Here is a 26978-nt window from a genome sequence, read left to right on the forward strand (position 1 = left end):
TTATAGGAAATATAAGCTCATGTCGCACATCAGCACATCCGCCATGCACTGAGCGATGAACGTAAGCCCCTCCCCTTCCCCATCACATGACCAAATGTTTGTTATAGGACACCATCAAAATGACCCAAGTTATAGCTACACATTGTTTATATTTGCCCTGCTAGGCATATCACGTTCGTGTATACACCTATGCCATAGAAGTATAGTATGCATTGTGAACTATTTGAACCCCCCCCCCCCAAAAAAAATTAAAAAAATTAGTGCTGGTATTTGTTGTTATGGGAGAGCAATTTTTTGACAATAACCGCTAGGTTTTTCCATTCAACACGACGAACCCATGCACGTGATGATGTATACGCTAACAAGGCCCCTCAAAATGGAGAAACAATTGTGCACGTTATAGTGACGGGTAATCTGACAAATATCTAGCATACAATGCATTCGGCATTGATGGGGGCCGGGCCGTGGGGGCCTTCGTGATAGAAGTGCCAACGTGCTCGGATTGCTGTATACAGATTAGAATTGGTAATTGGTCAAAATTAGTACAAATATTTCAAGTTAACGCCCAATCCGCAGCGGCCATAATTCTTGCGCATGGGCTGACCCGTTTATATTCAACGTCGAACAGGTTTCCCCCCACATCTTGATTTCAAAGCGTCAAACATCCCGCATCATTTCGATCAACTGCATGCCATTCATGGCACCATCATTGCAAGTTTGGCTTGAAAGGGAGGCTAACTAGCAAGCTGGCCCTCGGTTGACGCTAGGGGCACTCTTTTCTCCGGCCTTTGTCTTTTATTACTATAAAAAAAGAGGGATAGGTCATCATAGGTGATGATCGAGTAGCAACGATTTTTATTTCATTACCCGAGTTTTTTTTCACTGGTCTTCACTGGTTGGATTGTTGTTTTTAATAAATGCCATTGTTTTGCGGGCCACGATCCAGTTGACGCCCCTGGAACCGCCGGCGTAGATCGAGCATTATTTGCTGCATTCGAAGTTGTAATGGTATCATTGAGCACGAGGGTTTTTTTTGTGGTACGATATCTCTCTACCTTCCCTTCTTATATTTAGCCTTTTCGCCACCAGCCTGTCATCACAAGTATTAAACAGACAGCGGAGTTTCTTTATTTGATAAAGGACATCATCCGCTTCATTATATTGATCTTGAAGTTTGATCAGCTGTCTGACACGGCAAGGTCGCGGTCCTATTGCAGGCAGGAGAGCTTGTCATTAACTTAATTCTACTAAAGAGAGCACGGGATTTGATGGAAAATTCCTTTCAGTTGCAAGCTTCTAATGAACAGGTTGAGATGTATACATGTGTAAAAATTGTGTCTCAAAATATTGTGACAATATTATTTATGTTCTTGATATGAAACCGAGATTCCTCAAAAGTGCCCATGGCACTGGTATAATAGGCTCGCATAACCCTGGAGAAACCTGATTTAGTTTTTGACTAAAGGTGGGAGAAAAATCTCAGATTATTGCTGCTAATAAACGACATCGGGTAGTGAAAGATGACGCAATTCTACCAACACACCCCCCCCCCCCACTAAATGACTACTATGACTGTTTTAATCAATTCTTATAGATTAAAATGCTGCGTAGGTCTGTTGGCATTATAGCCTTCCTCGCTTCGCACTTGATACACGATCTACACAGAAATAATTCACCGAGAACTCATGCTGCAAAATACACACGCGATTGATAGAGGGCGCTCTTTCGAATTGCCAGTAAGGAATGTTCCCAGTCAGTTGGCATAGTTGGTTTAATACAAACTTTAGTTTTACATCTACAGTGCATGTCGTGCTATGCATTTGGAACAGCTGTTTCCAGAATTCTACCCCCGGCCCCCCACGTGTAAGAAAAAAGATTGGCATTAGGCCCCAAAAAATAAATAGTCGGTCTCTGGTCAGCGCGCGCGTCGATTTTAATCATGCGCGTCAATCTTTTTTCCCCAAAATTTTCCGCGGTTGCTCCAACAGCGCCCTCGATTCAAGGGCGGATCCAGAACACAATTTTGGGGGGGGCCAAAAAAAAATTTTGGTCCCCAAAAAAAGTGGGTCTAAAAAATTACGGCGTGGGGTTTCGGGGCCCGTGAGGGCCCCGAAAATTTTTTGGATTCTAGATGCTCTGTGGTGCGATATGAGGCAATTTCTGACCACTTTAACCAATTTTTTGAGGAAAAGATGGTGGTGTACTCATTGCCTGCCTTTATTACGATGTCACATTAAAAAAAAAAAAAAATTGGTTTCGTTTTGGGGGGGGCCATGGCCCCCTTTGGCCCCCCCTGGATCCGCCCTTGCCTCGATTGCTGCACCGCCTCAAATTTTTGTACCAAGGAGCACCAAGTGCAAGGAATGGGGATTGCACCAAGGCAAATGATCGAGGGCACCAAGGCAAATTATCGAGGACACCAATGTACATGAGGACACCAATGTACAAAAGCAAAAATAGTACCCCACCCTGTCTGTACAATCCAAGCTTGAAAAAAAGGGGGGGGGGGAAGCAAAAAACAAAAAACAAAACAAAAACCGCGTCTCTGCATCAATTCCGGAACTTTGGTCTGACCAGAGACCGAGTTTTTTTTTTTTTTTGGCCTTTGTTTGTAGATATGAACCACACTTTTTGTTTGGTACAGCTAAATTGTGCATGATGTTCAATTTTGCCTCAGAAACTTAAATTTTCTGAGCAAATCTGTCGCTACTGTCAAATAGGCCTATCTTCCAGAACAAATGAATATAGATTTATTTCAATTGTACAAGCTTCAGTGAGAAAAACAATCCAGCTCATACAGCATGTGAATAAAACTTCTTTTGGCGACAGATTAAAAATCGTTTCCCGCCCTACGTATTGTCGGCCATCATCCCTTGGACATCTAGGGAGATACTGATAATTACTACATCATTAAATTTCTAAAGAGAGCCCTAAATTCTCCCAACCTAGAGGCGCGTTGAACTTGAAATGCCACCGTCTGGCTACAACAATAGAACGCACGTGCAGTACGAGTATTGTTTCCAACAATAAAAGGAGATTGTGACTGACTTGTAAGTTGTAGACGAAGACAAAATGGCAGTACATTTCTCACATTTCTCAGTGAGCTTATCTTGTGTGTTAAACAAAGCTTTTCAGAAGTGCCTTTTTTAAGCTACAATTTGGAGTTTTTTTCTGATACCAACGGAATGTGTTTACTTTCTTGTCTCCACGTACGTAAAGACGTTGTGTTCGGGCGGGATCGGCCGTGGAAAGGCGAATTTTAGGTGTGGTGTAATTATGTAAGAAACAATGCCTGTTTGGAGCAGTGGTGAGTGGTGATGACGTTTTAATTCCAAGCTGATGCATTTGGAACTTCGTAACTGCCAAAATGCTTTACTCTGAGCTACAACAGTGTAACTTTCTTCGCTCTTTGGAATGATAACCCAAGGTGTTTTGTACAAGAGTCCCGCCGACCGGAGGGCTTGGCTGCATGGGTGTCAACTTTGTGCGACCGTCCGCCATTTTGTCTTCTAGGTGTCTTGCCTGACAACTCGTGACATTACACTGGAAGCTCAAATGCACACCATTATCTTGTACCGATGAAGTCTTCCTGTCAAATATAAGGTAAGGGAGATATTTACGGTTTGGAATTGAATGAGAAAGTTGCCTTTTAAAAAATTGTTTTGTATTCACAATTCTGGTACTCGTAGGCTACTAAGTTTGGCGATCGTGTAGTGTAGGGCCCCTGTTTAGTTTCGATCAAATTAGAATCAAGATTTTTTGTATTGCTATAGAATGACATTAATTGTCAGCCTAAAGCAGACTTCTCTCAATGTTATGACACCTTTTTGGTAATTTTTGAACAGTTTCTTAATTACGATTTTTCTGCACGGTATACGGTCGGTTGTTGGTGCCGTGCAGCGCGACTTGCGAGCTCACGGTACATCGTGCAGTGATCGCCATCTTTATATTAGTGTTGCGTTTTGTCGTTGTCATCGTCATTTTACCCACAAATTTCCCTCAAAAATTCGAAACCCTGCCCTTTATCTATGACATACATACATGTTCTTAATGTCGCCAACTAGTTTGGTTGGTCAAATAATTTAAAAGTGAATCTTATAGGAACCGGGCCCGTAGATACACGGTGACCCAAAGTTTAGGCCGTACACAGTTTAGTACAAAACAACGTGGTAGGTGTATTACTTATTTTCTGGGGATGCATACATGTATCATGGAGCTATAAAAAGGATAGCTCCATACATATAGCGACCCGTACATGTTTTGGTCCTGTATGCTGCACTATTACTAACTGATCATTGGAAAGCGCCACCAATTGTTCAGTGTTGTATTCAAGGGCGGATCCTGCTTTGGCTGGGGGGGGGGCAAGCATGTGCTCCTTTTTTCCTGCATGATTTTGCAAATGTTTTTGCGGTACACGGGGGTGTGTGGACTGCCTGCCTCCCTCGCCCAGATCCGCATTCCGAGGCAGGTGAGAAATGGATGACGAATGACGAGTCGGTTGACTTTTACTCTTCCAAAAAGTTAGAGAGAATCCTTGTGCATTGAGATTTTATTGAACCTGGGGGTTGAAAAGTCCAAAGCATTGTCCTTACAGTGAATTCCCGGAAAGCTTAATTGTTCGGAGTTAAACAGTACTCAAATGTTCGACGTCATTCGTAGTTTTGTGTGTTCCCACCCAGCTGCATTGAGACATTTAAAAAAATAAATATTGGCAAGGAAGTGGGTAACCTTTCAAAGGTTGGTTTTGGAATTTAAATTCCCAGGATTCACAAACTGTAAAGGTTATACAAAGTTTAATTCATGAATAAAGAAAAAAAGCTTGTAAAACTACGCGCGCACAAACGATACACAAACAAATCTGGAATTTAAATTTCCCGGATCCACAAGAGTTTAAACAATTGGTTCTCAGAACCACACAACTCAGAGGATATATTATTCACGGGGTGTCGCGCAAATCTTTCCTTGTTTGTTCATGTCCACGTCTGCAATCCTAGAAGTCAAACAAAAATCTGAAAGAAAAATCGACATAAACACCATCTATGTACATTTTTCGTTTCTGTTTTTATTCAAGTGTCAGATGAACATTGATATAAAATCTTTTACAGTCAGTACGTTTTACACCGAAAAGGGGAAAAGGTGTTTAGCTTGGCCACAGGGGGAATACAATCTTTAAACGAACATCCACAATAAAAACTACGTTTTTTCGTTGTAGCACTTTAGAACCAATCCAAACAGACTGTGATGATCCGTGCCTACTCTTAAAATACGATTTACTGTTGCCAACGAACTGAAAAATAATAACGTACGAAATACACCTGGCAAGATAGCACCGATATTAAAATCAAATCAAACTCAACTCAGAAATCACAAGGGGCTACTTTTGGGTACTGGGTACACATTACACCAAAAATTCACATCTTCACAATTCACAATGTACTTTTAGTTTGTCACATTTCCAACTGTATAAAATGACAATTAAAATCAAAATAATAACATCGAAATTCAACTTCAAGGGGACATAATTGTAAGTCCCTTCCGCTTCTCCAACGATTAAACAAACTGATCATAATCTTTATCCCTAGGCGGTAAATATAGAAAAATCTATCGAACGAATGTACATCCATACCGAACAGACAAACACCCAAAAATTGCAAAAACATTCCAATAATTTTCATTATCAATTTCACTGTTGCTTCTAAAAAAAAAAGAAGGAAATTGCCGACAGAGCCAACCAATTTACTGGCTGCGTATGTTACATAATGTACACGTAAAATAACGGTAATATTTTAATATGTACAAAATAAACACCCTGCTTACTGTACGTTGCAAGTTATTATTTTTTTTAAATATAAATGTGAAAACAATTTAACTGAGTTGTTGGTATAGTAAGCATTACTGCGAGAAACATTGCAGGAAAGGTTAATTGTACACAAGGTGATGCATGGGATGCAATAAGTATTCTTCGTGACCAAATTTTTGAAAGACTGTCAACTAAGCCATTTGCACATTACACCTCCAGACACATGACAGAATAAATTAACCCGGAACAAGCATTTGATGTGAAAAAAGGGAGTGGGTTTTTTTCCCGGCGACACAACACACCTTTGTTACTATGACAATGCAGTATAAAAAATCAGTGCAGAAATATCTGAGTATGTAAATATACACGACAAGATAAACATCTTCGTTGACAGTGCGGTGGTAAGACCATATATAAATTTACGTGAGTAATCTTTAGGTTTTTTTATGACAACATTTTACATTATAATAAATTATGAACCTATATCTTGAGTTCACTTCTTAAAAACACTTAGAAAATGTTAGACATTGAATCCACTGTGATGAGAATATGTTTCAGTGCGGACAAAATATCACTTCACACATAGGCTGAACACTTTGGTGCGACATTATTTTTATACAATTTCGGTGAAGTTCAATTTACATATTTCCATAGAAACAAGTAATTACAGGTGATGACGTCGATGTGACGGCACACACGACGTCGTAAGTTTTTCAATAGACATTTTGTACATCGCGATTGGCAGTTTAGGAGCCGTGGCATTGAGCCACACAGACACTGACAGTCAGGCAACACAATTGAATATGTGTGCTAACTTAACCATTCATAGCTTTTCTTGCATCTTCTTAAGAAACCATTTTACTTAACTATACTTTCCCCCAACGTTTACTACACAGTAGAAATTCAGCCACCGCAGCATTAGTAGGTCAATTAAATGCATTGAAAATTAAAAGTTAAATGATATAAAGAAAGGCTGTAGGGTATGGATACAATCAACGAGTCTAATCCATCCCACTTTCCCCAAATAAATTAATAAAACTGCATAAGGTTTCACAGTTTAAATTTGGCGTGGAAACTTTAATCAAATCGCGCGTGGAAAGGAAAAACAAAACAGAGGACCAACTGCTTAGCTGGGCCACTCTTGTAAAGAAAAGAGGTTTATAAATCGCAGCTTACACTTCCACCAAGCAGTGATTGCATTCACCCGAAATTCAGAAATATAATTTAATGTATATTCCTGCCTTTTGATATTTCAGGCACTTTTTTGTCTCTCAATTTAACTCAACAAATAAGAAGAGTTTCATTTCAGCTGCCGAGAAAGCCAGTTCTGAAATGATCATCACAGCATTTCTTTTTATAAGTACGATCGTTGTGCTACATTCCATTCAATGGATACACTCCGGTCCTTTTATTTACACAATTAAGTTTTTCGCTTTTTTTTGTACAAATCTGAAATTTTGGTTTACTCAAAAATATTCATATAACAGATTATCCGCATTTGGATGCCAAATATAAAAAAAAAATCTTTGTGTTTTGACGCAAGATCTCTCTGGTTTTAAGTACTTTTAGTGAGATTCATATTGAAGCGTATGTGTTTTTAACCTGTAGATGTTTGTGAGTAGGTACATATTTATACATAACATTAAGCACTTCAGTTTGTCTGGGTGTCGTGAGATTTCAGTATGGTAAATTGGGCTGGAACATTTTCTCTACCATTGCTGGAGCTTGGACAGCGCCCTCCACCTTCAGCGAGTAGAGTCTCTGCAGGCCCTTCTGGCTGAGCACGCGCAGTTCGGGCAGCTGGAGAAGGATGCGCGAGAGGAAGTTGGCCCGATTCGGTGCAGACGTGTTGAAGGTCACGTGATCGTTTAGGCAGCCAATGATGCGGTTCTGCAGCTGGCTGACTTTGGCGGGGTCTTTCATTCCGTGTCGCTCTGTTAGTGGGAAAAGGCAGGGGAAAAATAAGGAAATTGAAAGTGTGCACTTGAAACATAGTAAAAAGCTCACTACCTGAAATCATCTGCAATGTCTTAAAGCAGATGATTGTAATGTGCCAAGTAAATATGCAGCAGGGTAGCACCTTCTCTACACACTGAATTCAGGCATGGACTTTGTGATCGAGTTTGCATTTGGAGATGTAAATTTCTTTCAAAAATAAGTTTTGCCCTTCAGCTATTGGCTGTAACTTACCGGTTACAAGAACCAGAGCAGACAGGCAGGCGAAGGTCGAGATGTCGACCTCCAGGGAGGACAGAACTTTGGAGAATGCCCGGATGTCTTCAAGCCACTCACCGAAGCCTCGCTCGCACTGCTGGGGGTGCAGGGCGTTGCCGTTGCAGAAGATGACGAGGTTGTCGTTCTGGTTTAGTCTGTCACGAGAAATGAGAGAAAAGAAATGAGTACATCACTTGAGTACTTCAATGGTCTTCAGCTTGTGATGCGTTGTGGTACAAGACAGTACTCCCAAGGATAACATGAGATTACTTTGTTTCTCCATGTAGAAGTTGTATCATAATAATTGTCAGCGTTTGATTCTTTTCACTAATTCCCACTCGCTAGTCAGTGTTCTCAAGTACTAGAGATGTCTTGTGAAAGCATGTGGGTTTTGTCCTCACCTGTAGGCCATCTTGAGTACGAACAGTTCAAGACAAGATGACTGGAAGAGCAGCTCCTGGTCTTCCTCACACAGCTCGCTGAAGCCCGGCACCTTACGCGCCCAAGCTCTCAGCACCTCCATGGAGGAGCAGAAGTTGTCGTAGAACTGTTTGAGTTGATCTGTCGTTGAGGGCGGGCTGCTGCTGACGTCTGGCAATTGGAACTGTTGGTGATAACCAGTGGAGAAGATTTAATACAAAGTTACATCATCGCTGGATGATTAAGAACTTTGCTTCAATCAATCATTTTGACGAGAAGAGTAATTGAGGAGACATCTCTACTTAAGTCAGGTGTTAGTCCCTTCAATGGCAACGATCAAGTCAAAACTAATTTCTTTGCTCGTCTGACTTCAGTCAATAAAAAAAGGCAAAGTGTTTGGCTAGAAGTGATATTCAGCGTGCTTTTAATAGTCGAACCTGCATTGCGAGTCCACGTCAGAGGTTCTTATATCCAAGACAGCGCAAGATTTAATTTAAAAAAGGACATTGAGGGCGGTGTTTCAGTGATCCAGCACTTCAAGTGATAAATACTATCTGAGTCCGTGGTCCTGAAGACGTGATTCGAGCCGTCCAGCTCTGATAACTACACTCACCTGATCGTAGTTGAGGTTGGCTTTGGCGGGTGACGCATCGACGTGAGCACGGACCAGTGCGGTGATGAGGCTAATGGGCGGTGAGGGCGGCGACACATCGTGTGACGGTCGCTGCTTTGTCGGGAGGCGACCGCGACGACCCTTCAAACTCGCTGTTCGAACAACTGTGGAGGAAAGACAAGATTATAAAAATTACACTCTTGTCGGCTGACTTTCGTTCTGAAGGAATTTAGATTTGTTGCATGTTTTCAACAAAGTAGCAGATCGTTCGTCGAGGTTTGCGAGATGTATTAATGAGACAGATTCGAGACGATTCGTACATTGGGTAAGTAGTTTGAACATTTGAAACTGACGAATTCTTGGATCGTTTTGATTTCAAACATTGTAACTTCTATAAAATCAAAACTATAGAACAAAGAAGAATTAGGGGCTTGTCTTACCTTCTTTGACCATGCCGACGGCGAGGCATTTCTGATACCGACAGTACTGGCACCGGTTTCGTCGACGCTTATCTACCGTGCAATTCTTCGTGGCAAGGCAGACATACTTGGCATTTTTCTGGACAGTGCGCTGCAAGTATCGAGAAAAAAAATACAATTAGTGCCGATATTCACTATACAATCCCTGTTGTACAACGTTAAAAATGACTGCGTTTGTTTCTATCAAAGGAAACTGATTTTTAAAGTCATCGTTGTTTTTGGTTTTTGTTTTAAACAGTTGGTCAGCTTATGGCATTTAGTGAGCGAAATGGTCATCACTATTTCTCGAAAAATCACACTATTTCTCAAATTTGTCGGTGTAGAAATGTAATTTACCTTGAAAAAGCCTTTACAGCCTTCGCAGGTGCGGACTCCGTAATGCTGGCAAGCGGCACTGTCACCGCACACGGCACAAAGCATGCCCTCGTGGCCCGGTGAGCCCTTCGTGTGATGGTGGTGATGATGATGACTGGCGCTCGGTAGAGAGGCGGACTCTGTACAGATGGGGAGCTGGATGGGGTTTGGCTTCCTACCTCGAAGAGAAGATCCCATGTGCATGGTTCCCTGGTTGGAGCAGAGAGGAGGTGGCGGTGGTGGGTTCATGCTGGCACCCATGGACACGGAGGGGTAAGGTAACGGGAGTGGCTTGATGTCTAGACTGTCGTAGCGCGGAGCGGAGAGTTCCGAGTGCATGACAACGGAGCGGTGAGGCGGTGGCGGCACGGTGTGAGGCGGCATCCCCAACTCATCGCCCACATTCCCCAGCTCACTTGCCCACCCCTGCGGCGTGGGGGACGGGAAGGAGCCTAGGCTGCGGGGAGGCTCGGGGACCGACACACCGGACACACCTTGCCCGCCACTCGCCCCGGTGTAACCGCTGTAGGACTGGGCTGGTGGCTGCGGTGGAGGGATCGGATCCCGGGGGTAGTTGACGCTGCCCAGACCCGAGTAGGACGGTTGGGTGTCGGCTTGAGATAGGCTGTACTGGAAACTAGCCGGCTGTGGAGCTGAAGTGTAGACTGGCGAGCTGACGGAGCAGGTTCGTGGGCTGATCCGCTGCTGATGACTGCTGTACTGATTCTGTGGCTGTGGCTGTGGTTGTGGTGGTTGTTGTGGATGATGTTGCTGCTGTTGGGGATGATGGTATGTCTCAGTTTCGCTGGCGTTATACGATGACGTGACAGGCAACATAGCGGAGCTGACTAAGTTCTGGTTGGCGTCAGACATGACTGAGAACTCCATTCCGTCAGTAGCGGCGCCGCCTAGTGGCGTGAGCGACGCGTACTCACTATCTTCGCCGTACGGTGACCGGTCCAGGGCGAAACTGAGAAAATTCCCGTAGGTTTCTTGGAAACTGGGCAGAGGCAAGTTGCCGGCTTCGTAGCTGGCTTGGAAAGCGGCTTCCGAGGGGGCGAATCCAGCGGGCATGACTTCAATCTTGCCGACGTAGGAGGGCATGACTGGCCTCGGGTGGCCGGCCGATGGGTGCTGCGGCAGGGGTGAATCCTGGACCCCGGAGCTGCTGGCTTGGCTGAGTGGACTCGATAAACCCTGGCTGGTCTCCGCATCCACCTGAACGCCGCAAGTACACGGGGTGTCTGTGCTTGGATCTGCGGATTCTGTGAGGGAAAGACGGACAAGGGGGAAAAGGAACCGACTTAATTTACATCTGCGAATTCACCCTTGGCATATCATTAACAAAATGTCAATTGAAAAATCTGAAAAGGGCAGAGTTGAATATTTTAAAACGACTCTGCTGGCGAACCAACCATTGAAAAGACACCAAGACTATATTCATGTAAACCTAATGTAATATGCAGTTTTCTGTAAATGGTGTAACACAATTGATCTCAACAGATTGAAGCAATGTTTTGCCATTTCATGGCAACGAGCACATCACCAAATCCACAAAGCTTTAAAATGAGCAAAGCAGCTTTTCAACCAAAAAGGGGGATATGAAAACAAAACGATGAGGAAAACATCTATTGAACCACACTTTTGGGACTGAGACAATTGACCCAACGTAACAATCAGCAAATGTTATTTTTTTAATTTTTTTTTTTCAATTTTGGTGCAAGGTGACAAGGATCAATACATGGCACTATGTGCTTCTAATAATGCAGGGTCTGTAGTGATTAACATGCCAGATAGCCTAACTTTTGCAACAACTCATTTTTTTTGCAACAGAAAATGGAAAAAAAACATGACAAAGACGATGGGAGTATTCAATTCAAAATACAGTGAACGGCGCAGATGGTTTTAAACACATTCCAACCCAACGCAAGAACACGTGTTAAATTATTAAATAGGGGTGCTGGATGGACAAGGGGGAGACAAAGACATTTTTAAGACATCTACAAAGCTAATTAAAAACAATGAACAAATCATGCACCTTGGAGATAGTCAAAGATGTCGGCGAAATCCACGTTTAGTATGGACGGACCTGCCTGTGAATGCATGGGGTAGTTCGTCGCCGTAGCCGGCCCAACCAGCATCATTCTGCGTTGGGTGTTACCGTCGAGCGTACTGGAGGAGTGTTCAGATGCTCGTAGCACTGTCTGCCTGTAGCGCAACCAACCTGTTGATCACATGAAAAATAACAGAGAGTGGATTAAGTTGGAAGATCTTACTCCAAAATGACCGTTCCAGAGAAAAAAAGGTGAAATCGTCTGCCATTAAAAATATTTCAAAAACTAATCACTCGCACCGAAACACGAGCGAAAAGTTGATCTGTTCGATCAAACGAATTTCATTGCAAATCGTCTCATCCCTAGTTTTAGTCAGATCGAGTAAATTTTTCACCCGACGAGAGTTAACTGTTCACTCTTTGGAAGTAAAGAGAGAATGCATCTAATGTAATTCGTCCCACAAAAGTAATGCATGTAAGCGCAAAACTAGTAAAACATACTCTCCGAATGGGACATGCTCCAGAGCAAGTCGTGAGTGAACTGGTGCTGGTTCGCGCCGGGGCCAAGTACATATACCAAGCTTTGATGACGTCGTGGTGCAGTGAGGCGATTCGCTCATTCGGGGAACTCGCGGGGCCGTGACGAAAATAAACCTGGAGCCGGCTCCAGCTGGGGTTGTGCTTCCGATGGTGGATTAGGGTGGACAATAGATGGAGGCGGGGCTTAGAGAGCTACCAATGTGATCGGGAAATACAAGGGCTAGGACGTACCCATGTACAGAGTTCACTTCACCACTGGTAAAGTATGCGAAAACGTGACACTGCTTCAGAAAAGAAATGCAAACTTCGTAGTATTTAAAGTGTACAGGCAAGGAGAAGAAAATGCATTGAGGTTGATTGCTATATGAAGACTTTCCATTTTACATGTTCATAAGCTAGCCTCATGCTCTGGAAAAAGAGCTATGTAGCTCGCACGACAGTTTCGCAAGTGGCTTGAAGCTGCGAATGGTCTGGCTGGAAAAGTGCGCGCATTTTCCGTTTCGCTGACCTGACACTGCGATTGCGTAATCGATTCGAGTCACGCGCGCACCGAGCACAATAGAGCTGCGATTATGTAAATCGCTCCGACTGCTGTTGCAGCAACTTCGCAAGTGGCACGAGTAAAATAGCTGGAATAAAGAGCGCGCGTTTCTCGGCCACCTTCTTATCGTTCCGGTTCCGGTGGCATGATAGTGTAGGTGGCAGGTCCGTGTCATCACAACAGGAATACCAAGCTTGTTCCCAAAAGCAAATATGAACAGTTATTCTTCTTTAGTGTTTCCCGTAAGGTTGCCCGGAAATGTGCGTTTTGATCAACTTTCCTTTTATCCGAAATGCTACCCAGGTTTTTATTTATGAGCCCCCTGTGACCCAGCATGCACCCCTAGGCAAGTTCCCTGTATTAGTTTGACGTCAGTACACGTCACAGGCTAAGTTCCACTCGATATAAATAGTCCCAGCTTTGTGACACACCAATGGTCTTTTCGCGGAACAGCTGAAATGCACATGCACAATTTTAGCAACTCTTTGCAGCGCGTTTTCCAGTTGACTGACTCGGCATTGTAGTCGAGTTATTTTTAACGTGTGTGCTTCCAGTGATAGTACAATTCGCATACAGAGTAGGTTATACGACAGCTGATGTGTGACCGTAGACCGCTGCGACTACGTAAGCCCAATTTTCAGAATTGTTTATTTGATTCTGGTGTATATGTAAGGATCCGGGCTGGATCGCTGAATGCAGTCACCCACTGTACACGTACGGGGTCCGTATATGGTTTAAATAAGTGTAAGTTCGCTTGACAGGAAGTTATTCGTGTCGTCACAAGTCAACTTGAGATCCGAATAATAGTCAACCGAGTCACTTCTATTTTCGCTCCTGGATTGAAGTGCTGTTCGGTTTGGAGAAGATGTTCACGAAGTCAGAAAAGATGGCCTGTCGCAGCAAACGTTATTTTTTTCATCACAAGTCGGCTTAAAGGTCCCGGTGGTTGCTCGGTAGATTATAGTCTGGTTCTTTCATTGAAGTCCTCAGATGGAGAAGACATATTTCTCAAAGTCAGAAAATGTGGGTTGCGCATCACCCGCTGAAAACTAAGTTGTCAACTGAGACAAGCAATTACCATGCGTGTATACCAATCAACTGAAGAAAAAAAACGCTCTGAAAATTAAGAACTCGGAGTATTCACATTAACATCGGCAACTACATAATGCTTCTTAAGAAAAACCTGTATCTATAAATTTGAATAATGAAGACAATTCGGTAACCAAAGAATAAGAAACTTGAAGATGTTAATAAGACTCGGCCCCATTGAAAGTCTAGTTACAGAAGATGTGCCTGTGATGATGCAGTGACTGTGTACAGTGTCACGGCCCGTTCCTCTGGTAATTCTCTCGACGATGCTTTAATAGCGTCCCTCCGCCAAGTCGCGCAAAAGCTATAAAAACGCCTTCCCGCCTACGTCATACCGACCCTCCAGGGACCCGAGTGCTCTGACGTCAAACTCGCCTCTTCTTTTAGACCGCGGAAAACGTTATCACTTAAAACGACCGCGACGAAAATAGAACACCGTGGCTGGCAGTGTGCGAGCGGGATGCGTGTATGCTAATGCAGGTAGGTTTGTGTGCATTGCCCCGCAAGACGCCGTCTACACACGCCTGCTGTGAATATGATTTATGTACAAATTTCGGCCTTTCAAGCGAGAGATATTTTACTCGTGCCACCACGCTGTGAAATCTTTTATACGATAACCACGAAAAGAATGTTCTCATTTATAAGGGTATTTTTTTCTGAGTGCAAAGGACAAAGCTTTAAAACAGCTTAATTCGCTGAATTTTTAAAACATTATTAAAGGTGGTTTGGGATCGTAATTAGCAATAAACCTCAGCAGTGAGACTAGCATACCGATCGTCTCTGACCGCTGTGGTTTGACCAGGGGCCGCGTAATACGGCTCCACAGGAGTGCTGAAGTGCACAGCTGATCCACTACACTTATTTCAAATGCTCCAAGTATTTATTTCTGTTTGTGATTTTTTTATTCTCTACTTTTCTTGTTGATGCAAGCGATTGAATTAGCGCGTTTTTTTTTTGCCTGTGACTCCCAGTTCTTTAGCTGTTGTTTTAAAATGCGTTCCTTATTTGCAAGTGAACCGGCAAACGAGAGGAAAATAAATTTGCGACAAATTTGCATAACTCTAGTTTATCTTTGTACATAATGTGCGTCCGTAACAAAAAATTAAAGAAATGCTCATGTTTTTTCCCCATTTTTAAAAAAGGCCTTTTTTAAAATGATTTTGTTTTAGTTAAACAAGTATGCGTTCTGTATTAAATTTCCATTTTTTTTACGACGAAAATCATATTTTCCTCCAAGAAGCATTGAACACGGTGTAGAACTGCACTTGTGTTCAGAAAAACGCCTCTCAATAAATACTTGCAGCTTCTGAAATCGTTTGAAAGTCATTGTAGATTCAGAGCCTTTCAAATGTCATAGGTTTCTCATATACAGGGTTTTCATAATGTAGCAAAGAATGAGCTAACAGCGTTCACAAAATACATTTCAAATCGAACGAATATCAACGCATGCGATGTCAAGTTGGTAAGCTTGTTATAAAACTCATACACGGTGAAAAAAAAATCGTTTATAAATTTACAAAAATTAAGGAAGATGAACTTCTGAAGTCACTTTGAATCCAACAAAAGGCATTAATGAGAAAATATCAGTGATCTCATAAGGTTGCAGAACTTTTTATAATCTTGATTTCATCTTAAGCTGAGAAACTGCAGCCTGTATAAAGCGCGCATTTTATTGGTAAATATTTGAATCTTTTGAATTTTGTTTTTCAAATATTAATATTTCTTTTCTCTTTTTAAAGAAGACCTTCGGAAAGTATCAGCTATCGGCTAAGGTACATAGCACAATACTAAAAAGTTTTCACAGTGTGAAAAATCACTCGAGCATTTGGATTTTTACAGATAGCATCGTTCAACTTGGTCACACGAGGTGAAAGGAACAATCGCGCGTATTCACCAAAATTACTAAAATCTGCTACTCATAACTAAAACATTTTAAATGTACAAACTTTGCATCTTGCTTAAAAGAAATACTGCCCAAAAAATGCCGATTCTTGGCTTGTACCAAACGAGGATTAAAAGAGAAATCTCAGGGAGACTCACCCGAACGCGGAGTTCTTGTAGTGTCCACTTTGACGGCAGTGTCTTCTAGTCACACTAGCAATTCCCCGGATCTTGGTCGTTACCCAGTTCAGTCGAGCTAGCTGCAGTAGATGGTAAAATAAAAGCCGGGCTTAGTACCGTTGTCCGTGCACCCCTCTTGAGTGGAGCGTCTAGAATATAGGCTTTGCCGCCGTGTGTTTCCCAGTATTGGCCCAAGCCGACTCAACTCGCCGCAGACAGCTAGCAAACCCTCTCCGTCCGATCCGTTCAACACACAATGCCACGCTGATTTCAATGAACTCAGGTATATGAGTATATGCCGCGAACGCCAGATCGCAGTCGTTAACGACGTCACAAATCTACATTTTCGTCATAGATTTTCGTCATGCATACCATAAATTCGGCGCGCACCAATCAGCGGCGCCGAAATTGCCTTTGCCCATGGTTGCTGAACACGCGAATAGAGCCTCATCGACGTGTGACGTCATACGCACGCTCCTCGCGAACCGTTTAATTTATTCAGCAGGGAAAGCAAATAGACAGGTGATTAGCATATCATTATCATATAACTAACAACGTCAATGGGTGCCGTCGACCAATCGGCGGGCGTGTTACATGACCTGATTATCGTCTGATTAATTTTTTGTGATGCTGCGAAGAAGACATCAAAGGCTTACGTACGGGCACAATCTCGCTGTGTGCACACACACTGACCGGCATATCTTCGATATTTTTAGGGGGAGGGGTGGATTTGCAAATTAGGCTCGAGTTTTCCCAGGGAGAAACAGTACGTGCGTGATGGTTGGCCAAGGCATGCTATGCATTCAGTGTGTCTGGACTTGAAATTATCTGCGCATAGTATACCCGCCTGGAAGATCGCTTGATAATATTGCAAGTAAAAAAATTCCCCAATGCTTATCTTTTTGTCAGTTTTTAATGGTGTTATAAAATGCAATGATATGGCAAGAGAGGGCCTCAATTAATCCATAATACTTAAGTTTAAAAGGATCACCAATTTGTGCATTTACATTTGCTTTTCAAAGAAAATACTTTTACGGATACTTGTTTCTAGAAATGATGATTGACTAAAGGGATGCTGAATTACTCCAGAAATACTCAATTTTAGAACAGTCAAATTTTTTTTGGAACGCTTTCCTCAAACTGATGCCAAAATCGTCCTGCAATTTTAGAGCGCCAGAATTGGTCTTAATTTGTTTTCGATCTTGTTTTGGTTCGGACGATATTTCTGAGCACGCTTTCACAGAAAGTCTTACAGCCAATATTGACATTCTATTTTGGGGCAGCACAGGCATATTAAGTAGCCTCGGTTGTTTTAATGCATTCTCTTTCCAATCATGACTGGTGCAATTATGCACTCAACACGCGTGGGCATGACTCGCAGCGACGCGTTTATGCTCCGAAACAAAATTATTATTCCGTCTGTGTTTATGACTGGGACGCACCGTGATCTATTTCCGTTTTGTTTTAAGTCCACATTCTCGGAAGGACACGAAATCCCTGCCGAATGTAAGTTTGGTTACAAAACGTTGTTTACATTGATTTCATTGAGATTATTTAACACGTTACACAACCCTCCCCCCCCCAAAAAAAAATAACAACAATAATGTTAAACCACAGAAAGGATGAGTAACTTTTATGAAGGTTCATTACCGGAAGAAAGCAATGCTAATTAGATTGAGGATTTTCTTAAAGTGTTTCTTGAAGATTGCTTAACGCGAGTTTCAAGAATGTATTCAGCGAGCTCATACTTTGAAAAATGCTTTTCGAAAAAAAGTGATTAGTTTTGATCGAACGAATAAACAATGTTTACATATTTCGTAAGGGTATCAGATCCACTCCGAATTATTGTGCAACATTTTCATTAGTTCGTAACTGTTAATGCGGCAAAATGTTGTTATTTTGTGTCCCAGTTTTTCCCACGCCAAGGCGTACCGCCTTTTGTCCGTTAAAGATCGGCTGGGTAAAAGTCTTCTTCAAAAACAGTGTCATATTCGGGGCCCGCCTTCTAATGAGGAAAATATTTACCGAAATTTTGTCGCAAAACAACCTGTTAAATTGCGCGCCCAACCATTGACCCAAACACTGGTAATATGATGTTTGCCTGGGTTTACGGGCGCGCGAGTGATTGCGCGACGCCTACGCGGACAGCGCGCGATTACGTATATGCTTTTTTATGAATGAACTTTGCGGCGTTGCGACCGTCTTGCTACAACCGTCGGCAGACAATAGCGGTATGACGGCGATGTTTACTACTGGATTTTTAACCCCCAAATCGCGAGGTCCACATGATAATTGATAATCGTATTTCTCAAAAATCTTCAATTGGTAGAGGTGTTAATTTCACCGACCCTCGCAAACATGCATAAACAAAATTGCAATGTAATGGAATACGGACATCAAACGTGCTGAATTTATGCAAACAAATCTTAGAACCAAGACAATGCAAGTCCACCCCCTCTATTAAAAGTTAGTTTAGCCCCTCTAGTAAAAGAACCATATAGTAAAATACCAAGTGCACTTTACCAGTAACATAGTTTGCATGCTAACCACTTAAACACCACCGCAAATGCAAAATAATGATGTAATTCAAGTTGGGACCCCTTTTCTTTAAAACTTAAGGTCAACTTAAAACTTTTAGTGAACTGGACAGCACATTAATTTTATATCACAATTTGCTCTTTTTTTTTTACACAATGACTTGATTTGCTTGTAAAAGCAATGTGAGCCGGACTGACCGCGGAACAAAAGTACTCATCATTTTCATAAATGTCAAGATTTGCAACCCCCTTACCTTAATTAACTTGTATCGAAATGTGCTTATTTATAAAGAAGACAAAGTTTTGTAACATTGACGTTTTGCGACCATTGATTAGTCTAACATTAAGACGCAATATTCTACACACAGCTTTTTTTTTTCATTAACAATTTGGAAATTCACAGAGAGCGGAAATCGCCAAAAACAACCTTATGATTGGTCCTGCGACCTGCGAACTAGTTCTTATTTCGAAGAAGACAGAAAACTAAATTTGCTCGCATAAGTTTAGTTACGAAAGCGACTGGAGTTTGTTTAGTGTAATTTAAACAGAACTTGTTGTTTTCGTCGCCGGTAGCTCTGTTTCTGCCGAGGGACGTTACAAAAGAACCACGTCACTTAAGAAACTAATGCTATAAAGGTATCAAAGCATGCGGCCCCCCCCCCCCCCCCCCATCCGCAGAAAAAAAACCAAGGATCAACCCTGGAATAATGTATGAGGATTTCAGTACAGTTGGGTAATGATGTAAATAACCAAAGAGATGTGCGTGAAATGATTCTCCACATCCGAAATTTTAAATAACTGAATACGGAGAATAGCAGTGGGAATGCAGCGCATCGGATATATAATCGTTTAGCTTCCGTGGAGATAAAGAGTTTGGCGCATTTCTCCATGTTGGGTCGAGAGTTGTAAGGAGAAAACTGTATTAAGTCCGTGCCAAATTCGAAGGCAGCAAAGCTAAGTTTGATAACATTTCATGAATATGAAATGTATATTCGAAGGAAAAAAGTTTTTATTGGTTATTAGCCCCACAGCTAGCCAAACGACCGTTGGAGTATCAAACCGAAAGTTGTTTCAGAATAGGAGAAAAGAATCTAAACGAAGTTGAGTTAACATACCGAAATGTTGTTGGCTGCGTCGGTGGGCAGAAAAAACAATAATATCCAAAGCGATCCAAAGTACATAGAGCCAGGGTAGCCGCAAACGATTGTCCTTTTGTCAGACGGCAATAATAACTGTTGTTGGTCTTTGGTGTTTCGTTCAACTATATCCAATAGTCCGGGCTCGTATTCATCATCACGCAGTGCGTATGACGTATCGGAGTGCGTGCGCTGGCTCAAAGACGCACCTGGTATTTGCAAGACTGTCTCCGGACCAATGGTCCCAACGCGTGTATTTTCACGATAGTTTGGGCGCAGACACACACACACACACTAGACACGGCCAATCGCTACACTGCGGCCCCCCGATTTGCAAGGTTTTGCCGGGCTCGCTTGACGTCAGAGCTAAAGCGCGACCAAGTCCGGTCGCTGCCAAATACGGAAACACAGACTCATTATCGGGCCGCTATGACGTGTATGTGACGTCATCCGGCCGGACCCTGGAGCTTTGATATGTGAGCAACCGGGGAATGCTGAAGAGGGGCTGCTAGGTTGATGACGTAAGTCCAGGGATCCAAGGTTTGGAAGGGACCGAGGGTGCGCCCGTATCACTCCAAAAGTTGTTTGCAAAAGAGTCCATAGTTTACCGTTTCTCAAACAAATCGCTCTATGAACCAGATAAAGTACGGTGCGAGCATTTTTTGATCGATTTTTATCTGTAAAATAATGGCCTTTGTGCTTGTAGATACTCTCATGAATAGCGTTTTGATAGCATTCCAAAATGACCCTTTTTTGGTCGAGCAAAGTTGGAGCATGGGTCAGTGATAATTTGGTAAACTTTTCTTTGGCTACGTTCATTGTCTTTTTTTTTGTTGGAGGAGCAAAAAGCAAGGTTAATGATAGCACCAAGACCAGAAAACTTGAAAAGCTTTAGTCTTTGAGGATTAACCAAGGTAATCAATTAAAGCCTATATGCACGGTATTGAAGAAGTCGTATAGAGATTTGAAACTTCTGTTTTTAATGTATACCATTTCTGATTTCCAAAAGTTCTATAAGGAATACTATGGTGTTTAGTTTGATTGGTATCATTCGTACAGCGATAAAAAGCCGTGCAAGTTGTACACCAAAGCTAATTCATATTCGAATGAAAGCGAACTGTTCAGCAGAAATCATTGAATCTAAAGTACAGAAGGTTCATCTTGGTATAGCAATGTAAAAAAAAGTTAAGTAAAATGTTATGCACAATTCGTGTTTTAGTGAAGAAGTGCGTTGTTTCATTTTCATCTGGAAAAAAGTTCTTTTCCCCGAGACAAAATAGATACCTTTTCTTCATTGGTTTGGCACATATGTGCATACTTCATGCAATCAGCTTTGTGGTCATTCTTTATGATTTTTGAGAGCTATTGCAGTGAATTTATAACAAAATTGAGTTTCGTACCTCATTTTAATTTTAGTTTGATATTCTGTATGAAAGGATCGGAAGCAATTACTTTTGTTAGTTTGGAACAATTAGACTAACTTAAAAAAAACCCATTATAGCATGCATTTATAATGACATCTTAATGGAACTCTGAACATGCTGCGTTTCTTTGAATCACTGCTTATACCATTTATGTTCCGAAGAAACTGTGCACACTTTCTCAAAAGTTCTGATGTTTTACATTCTATAAACTTTTGGAGCAGTTCTGGCATAGTTTGTGTCATGAAGAACCACCCCTTGTTTACAGTGATGTTATTCAAGTTTCAAAGAACAAACTTTCACATTCTTTTGGTAGCAGTTTGAAATGTTTTGGTATAACTCGTATATACGTAAATCGCTTACCTCATTTCTCCACGTGGGCCATCAGCGCTGGGTAAACAAAAACAATGCAGACAATCGGTTGAGGCAAGTGATTACGTTTGTCCACCCGAAGAAAAATATTTTGTAATCCCGAATTTCGTAAATCCCCTTGGAAGAGTTCGTCATCCAGGATCAAACACAAAATATTCAGTTTCAGCTCCCGCGTAACTGTGCGTATTTTGATCCGTCGACCCTTGCCCGCCACGGCTGTCTTTTTCCAAACATCCGGTTTTCCTCCAACGCTGACGGGACGCGGCTTTCTCCATAGTCCCGCGTCTGCAAAGTTCCATATTTAACTCAGGGAAATGCATAAAGAAGGCGGGATGACTCCGGTTTCCTGCAAGAGTGAATGAATCCAAAATAGAAAGAGCTGAATCGCATGAATACCAATTGTGGCGTTACATAAAGCCGTTTCATAAAAGCGTGGGTGGCCACGTGCAAAAACTGAAACTGATCTTGAGTATTTCTAGACTGTTCACGGGCAGCCAGGGGAGCATTCTGCAGGCAAAGTGGGCATGGACAGGACGTGAATACTCTCGCGCGGACTCGGTGGACATTTTTCAGACGAAAAATTGCATTTTTTGAAGGCAGAAAACTTTCCGTTCAACACTCCGTGACGATGTATCGGGCGTTAAGGTAAGTTAAAAGTGACCAAGTTTTTACATTTTTCATAGCTGTATGATTGTAACTATATGAAACACATCATTTGGTTTACCCTGTTAAATAAACAACGAGGATTAAGCAGAACAATTTTATAGAAATGTACTTGAAAAATTCAAGCATTTCTCATCTTCGCTGGAAGCAAAAATGGCTCACATTTGAGTGCTAGCAGCGGTAGCATGGTACCCTGACGCTGTAAACAGTATAAGACATTAAAGGTATAAGGGTATAGTAGGAATGCTTGGTTTTGATTAGACGACACGAATTTGATCATGCGGATATCGTAATATCGACAATATTACGACACCAATTGTTTTCATTTGCAGAACACAAAGATCTGACTTCGGAGGTTCATTTTAACGATTGCGTCATTATTTTTGTTTAAGTAAGATGAACTTAATTTAGTGCTAACCATGGTAAATTCAGTGCAATTTTCTCCGTTGGTGCATGGCTGACTGTGTTTGTTTTAATTAAGAAGACGTCAACATGATGTAATTGAATACATTAACGAAGTTCATTTCCATATGTGCACAAACACCTTGCCGGAATGCATACTCAACTTAAGCTTATTGGCTCTTTGCGCGGTCGATTGAAATCGAGGCTACACGTGCAAGCGCGGGCTCTTACGTAATAGCTTAGCAACCATGCATAGTAACTACGTGGACGAATCTTTGTTTTTGCAAGTACGGCCTCGTTTTGGCGAGAACGTGCCAAGAGCAAATAGTTTCAAATCACTCAAATGATTTTCAATGGTAAGACATTTGAGATTTTGAGGTAATTAAGAATGAGTTTATCTCTTTATATATCGCTGTTTTTACTTTGGAACAAGGCTATTTAAAAACAAAAGAATCTCAATGAAAATTGTTTCTTTGTAGCGAGAGGCTTCGAAATTTAAAATCAAATTTTTCAATGTCAATTTTATTTTTACTTTTTTCTTTTGGTAGAAATATTATTTGAACTTTTTTTTATTTCTAGATTGCCTTATATTTCAGATGAGGTACAATTAGTTAAATGAAGCATGCACTGAATTTGCCTATAAAGTGTCTTTATGTAGATCTGATCAAGATTATGTGAAGTTTGTTTCTAGATTCTATCAAGCATCTGTAGTATTTGTTTCACATGTTCTTAATTATACCGCGCGCTAGCATATACCAGGTTGATAGCCGAGCTATCATTGTGCGAGAAGAAATCTGAAAGCTCCGCGTGTGCAGTCCGTATTCGGCCAATGAACACACGGATTGAAAAGCCGTTCTTAATATAGCCGCCTAGCTCGCACGATCAACCGGCACCGAGGCCAGAAAGCTTCTCCTGATTTACTCTCTGACGTCAGCCCGTCCTGCCGTAATTACATACCGGCCGAATATACCCCGGGAACGGCGCGCTGCCAGCGCGTCAAACGCGTCATCAGCTGGCTGAATATCTGATGATGCCAGGGCCGAGCCCCATTTAATCAGAAGACAGGAGGGATCTGCGAGCGCGGGCATCTGAAAATAAAGCAGCATCCTCGCCTGTGTGTGCGTCACACAACCGGTCCTGATCAGCGAGCTTACGTAGGCGGCTCATTATGGCGCGGGCTCGGCAGAAAGGAAGCGGCGTTGAGTTGTCCGTATTAATCATCCACTGACGTTCGTTGCGCGCTGTCATGCGATAGGTCCGTCTCTGCTCTTTGCCATGCTGGGAGGACGCAATAATTAACATCTCATTGGAATAGGAAATAGCTGCAGACTGTTTTCGGTCGATCCAGCTTATGAATAGTGGCGTAAACAGTTCTTCAGTCTCCATTTAAATTTAGGCAATTTTAAGGTCACTGAATTAGGTATATTCCTGTGCATTATATAGAATAGAAATATTTATAAGTCACTGAGCAGTGAAATATTATTGTTTCTTTGTTCAGCGTTTGATTATGCCATTCCTTTTATGATTACATTTACCATACACTAAAAGCTAGACTTCAAACACGTTTAAAGGTGTATAATTATTCTTGATGTAACAGTTACCAAAAACTGTTGATGTATTCAAAATAAACATTCTCGAAACAATTCGACATGCCCACGAAAGCAATTATAACCATTTACAAATATATCATCGTCAATTGTACGTGTAAATTAACTGAAGAGCTGTTTACCTCTGAACTGTCTCGATTTAATTCTTGTTGAAGAATTTGTTGTTACAACTTCAGTCAATACTCCCAAAAGGGACTTTGCCTAATCAGTTGTCCATTTGGCAAGTCAACGGAAGACTCGGTAATCGGTTTTCCCGAGTTACCAAGAAAGCATAGGTAAACACGAAAGTCGCAAAAGTCTTTCATCCCTTTTTCAACTTTCGTTTCTGATTTCATCCGGAAAAAAAGTGTCTCGCAAATTAATTCAACATGTGTACACCCTAATTTGCAAATCTAAATGTCAGCATTAATGTTCTCCAGTAATCACTAATTCTCTGAACTTTTGCATAATGCATAACGAGTTGTAAACAGCTGGACGGACAATCATTATGATCCAAAATTAATGAAGATTTCTCCCTAATTAGTAACTACATCTGGTGCTGAATACATTTTCATCAAATTGGTATTGCGATCGGAGTTCAGCTAAATCGTGTCAGTTGTTCATTGTCGGTACTCAACGTTTTTGTATAAATTATTGTGTTTTTTGAGGGTCAAGCTTCGCTGCTACTATGAAGAGTTATTACATGCTTCACTAAAATAAATAATTACACCAGGAAGGATGTGTAATTACACGGTGTATTTGGCACATTTAAAACACCAAAGCGTGTCAGCTGCTGAACGGTAGGTATTAACTTCAATTGGATAGAGATCAAAACATGCATGAAATGCATGACTAAACAATGATGGCAGATGTTTTTGGCAGGTTGAAAAAGTTTGGTCATATTTCAAAATTATGGTATAATTACATTTATGTCCTGTTGTTGACGAATGGACTAACAGGTAGTTTCACCCGCAAAGGTTTGTACTCAGTTTGGCCAGGAGAACTCAAGCTGTAAATGGAGTTTTGCAGTTGTTGCACGTCAATGTGATGGGACATTGAAGTGCACTGGTTCTGCTATTCATGCTTATTGTATTGTAAAATGTTCAGAAGTAATCATATTAGCCTTCCCTCTGCATAACAATACAGACGCCGTCAATTCATGGTACAAATGACAATTTAATTTAACGACCGAAAGGGAAGATTTAATAAAAAGGACAATGCAATTTACATCAGGCCGAAGTCATGAAAACAAGGCTGACGTAAAGCGCGTTTCGAAAGTAAAGCAGAACCGGTGCTTGCCGGCACATTAACAATTATAGCAAAAAGGGTACAGCATCCAATAAAAATGGTATAACTTTTGTGTGTGTGACGATTCGAACAATATAATGCACACCACATGAGCACAAAATGGGGTCGGATAAACATAATTCGATTCATGGTTGTTTCGGTACCGGATCCAAAAGGTGTGACACAACAATAAGGTGATATTTTTCGCCCAGCTGAATACTGGTAGATAGGGTAAAATTGTTTATAATAGACATTTTAGCACAACTGCATTCATCTTTGGTTGACCACCCTCGAGTATTCAACCCCGTGTACGTGTGCGCACTGCAGTTGGTAGTTGTACTACTGTGTATACCTACCAGTATTGATCCACTGTCCAGCTCTGCGACAACCTGTGAAGGAACTAGAAAGTTAGAGAAAAGAAAGAACAGAAACAAGAAACATTTGAATGGTGTTCAGAGAAGACGACAAAAAAGACAAAAGACATACCTTTGTTTGCAAAATATAATATAAATCCACAAGATATGATGCAGTTATTCAATCCAGCGTAAAACTCGATTCCATATAAAGTCAAAGTGAAGGGAAAAAAACGCGGCAGAGCAAGAGCTTGGTTTTGTCCGGTCCGCAGCACCGTGGTCATATGAAACGACTGGTAGATCTTTCTTCTGCTTTTTTGGTAAGAATGGAAAAAGGACGAGGTGGTGGGTGCACTTGGTCCTATCCTTCGGTGGCTCGGCGTCCCCGCAGACGTCACCCGACCGGATATTCCGGCCAATGCGAGCCGAGAGTACATACAGGCAGCGACTCGGTGATGCTATGGCCGCACTGACGTGCCAGGCGCACACAAGCCCAGGCCTCCGCCACTGTCGCGCCGTCCAGTCCTTTGTGCGTCACTGTCTACGTCAAACCCCTTCGATTTTCCCCCCTCTTGGTCGCTGGCCGTCGTCAAGAAGCTCGTCAGTATCTACGTCACTGATAGCTCCGCTCGTTATCTGCCCTGACGCACGAGATAATTACCTCGCCCGCCATATAAGGGACGCGGGATGGGTGCCTTAAGCAGGGTCCACTATACCACTGACGCTATCACATCAAGCCACACGTATTGCTCATCGTAATATTAACGAGCAGCAGTTTTAAAAACCGGTAGTTATTAATTTCCCGCCAGGACGCGTGAGTCAGGCAACACGCACAGCGCCACGCGCACAATAGCTCCGTACATACACTCGGGCGTGAATGCCAGATATATCGCCAGGAAATATGCATAATTTATATAATAAGGTGCGGGCGGGTCGCCGAAATCGCGGTTAAAATTAAACCTTGTCGAGAAAAATAAGTCCAATTGAAAACCATAACATTTAGTGCTGTAAATATGTACTCTACCAAAGGCTTATGGAACATGACTTGTACTGAATT

At 42.0% G+C, this 26978-nt stretch overlaps 1 protein-coding gene across 5 annotated transcripts; it reads right to left on the reverse strand.

Moving 5' to 3' along the window:
• Nucleotides 1-5042: 5042 nt before the first annotated feature.
• On the reverse strand, nucleotides 5043-26496 carry LOC119722854 (nuclear receptor subfamily 4 group A member 2-like). Of its 5 annotated transcripts, none has more exons than XM_038193232.1 (10): nucleotides 26055-26496; nucleotides 21622-21976; nucleotides 16144-16244; nucleotides 11919-12104; nucleotides 9863-11145; nucleotides 9488-9617; nucleotides 9048-9211; nucleotides 8416-8618; nucleotides 7991-8169; nucleotides 5043-7734 (listed from the first exon to the last, which is right to left on the reverse strand). In XM_038193232.1, exons 4-10 carry the CDS (start codon nucleotides 12022-12024, stop codon nucleotides 7478-7480), a joined length of 2322 nt encoding a protein of 773 aa, XP_038049160.1. In that variant the 5' UTR covers nucleotides 12025-12104; nucleotides 16144-16244; nucleotides 21622-21976; nucleotides 26055-26496; the 3' UTR covers nucleotides 5043-7477. The 5 variants fall into 5 exon arrangements, with proteins under 5 accessions (XP_038049160.1, XP_038049162.1, XP_038049163.1 ...); XM_038193234.1 differs by lacking the exon at nucleotides 26055-26496 and adding an exon at nucleotides 25925-25997; XM_038193235.1 differs by lacking the exons at nucleotides 21622-21976; nucleotides 26055-26496 and adding an exon at nucleotides 19817-20123.
• Nucleotides 26497-26978: the final 482 nt, after the last annotated feature.

This window comes from Patiria miniata, unplaced genomic scaffold, assembly GCF_015706575.1.
Source record: "Patiria miniata isolate m_02_andy unplaced genomic scaffold, ASM1570657v1 HiC_scaffold_16, whole genome shotgun sequence".
In the NCBI taxonomy this organism is placed as follows: domain Eukaryota; kingdom Metazoa; phylum Echinodermata; class Asteroidea; order Valvatida; family Asterinidae; genus Patiria; species Patiria miniata.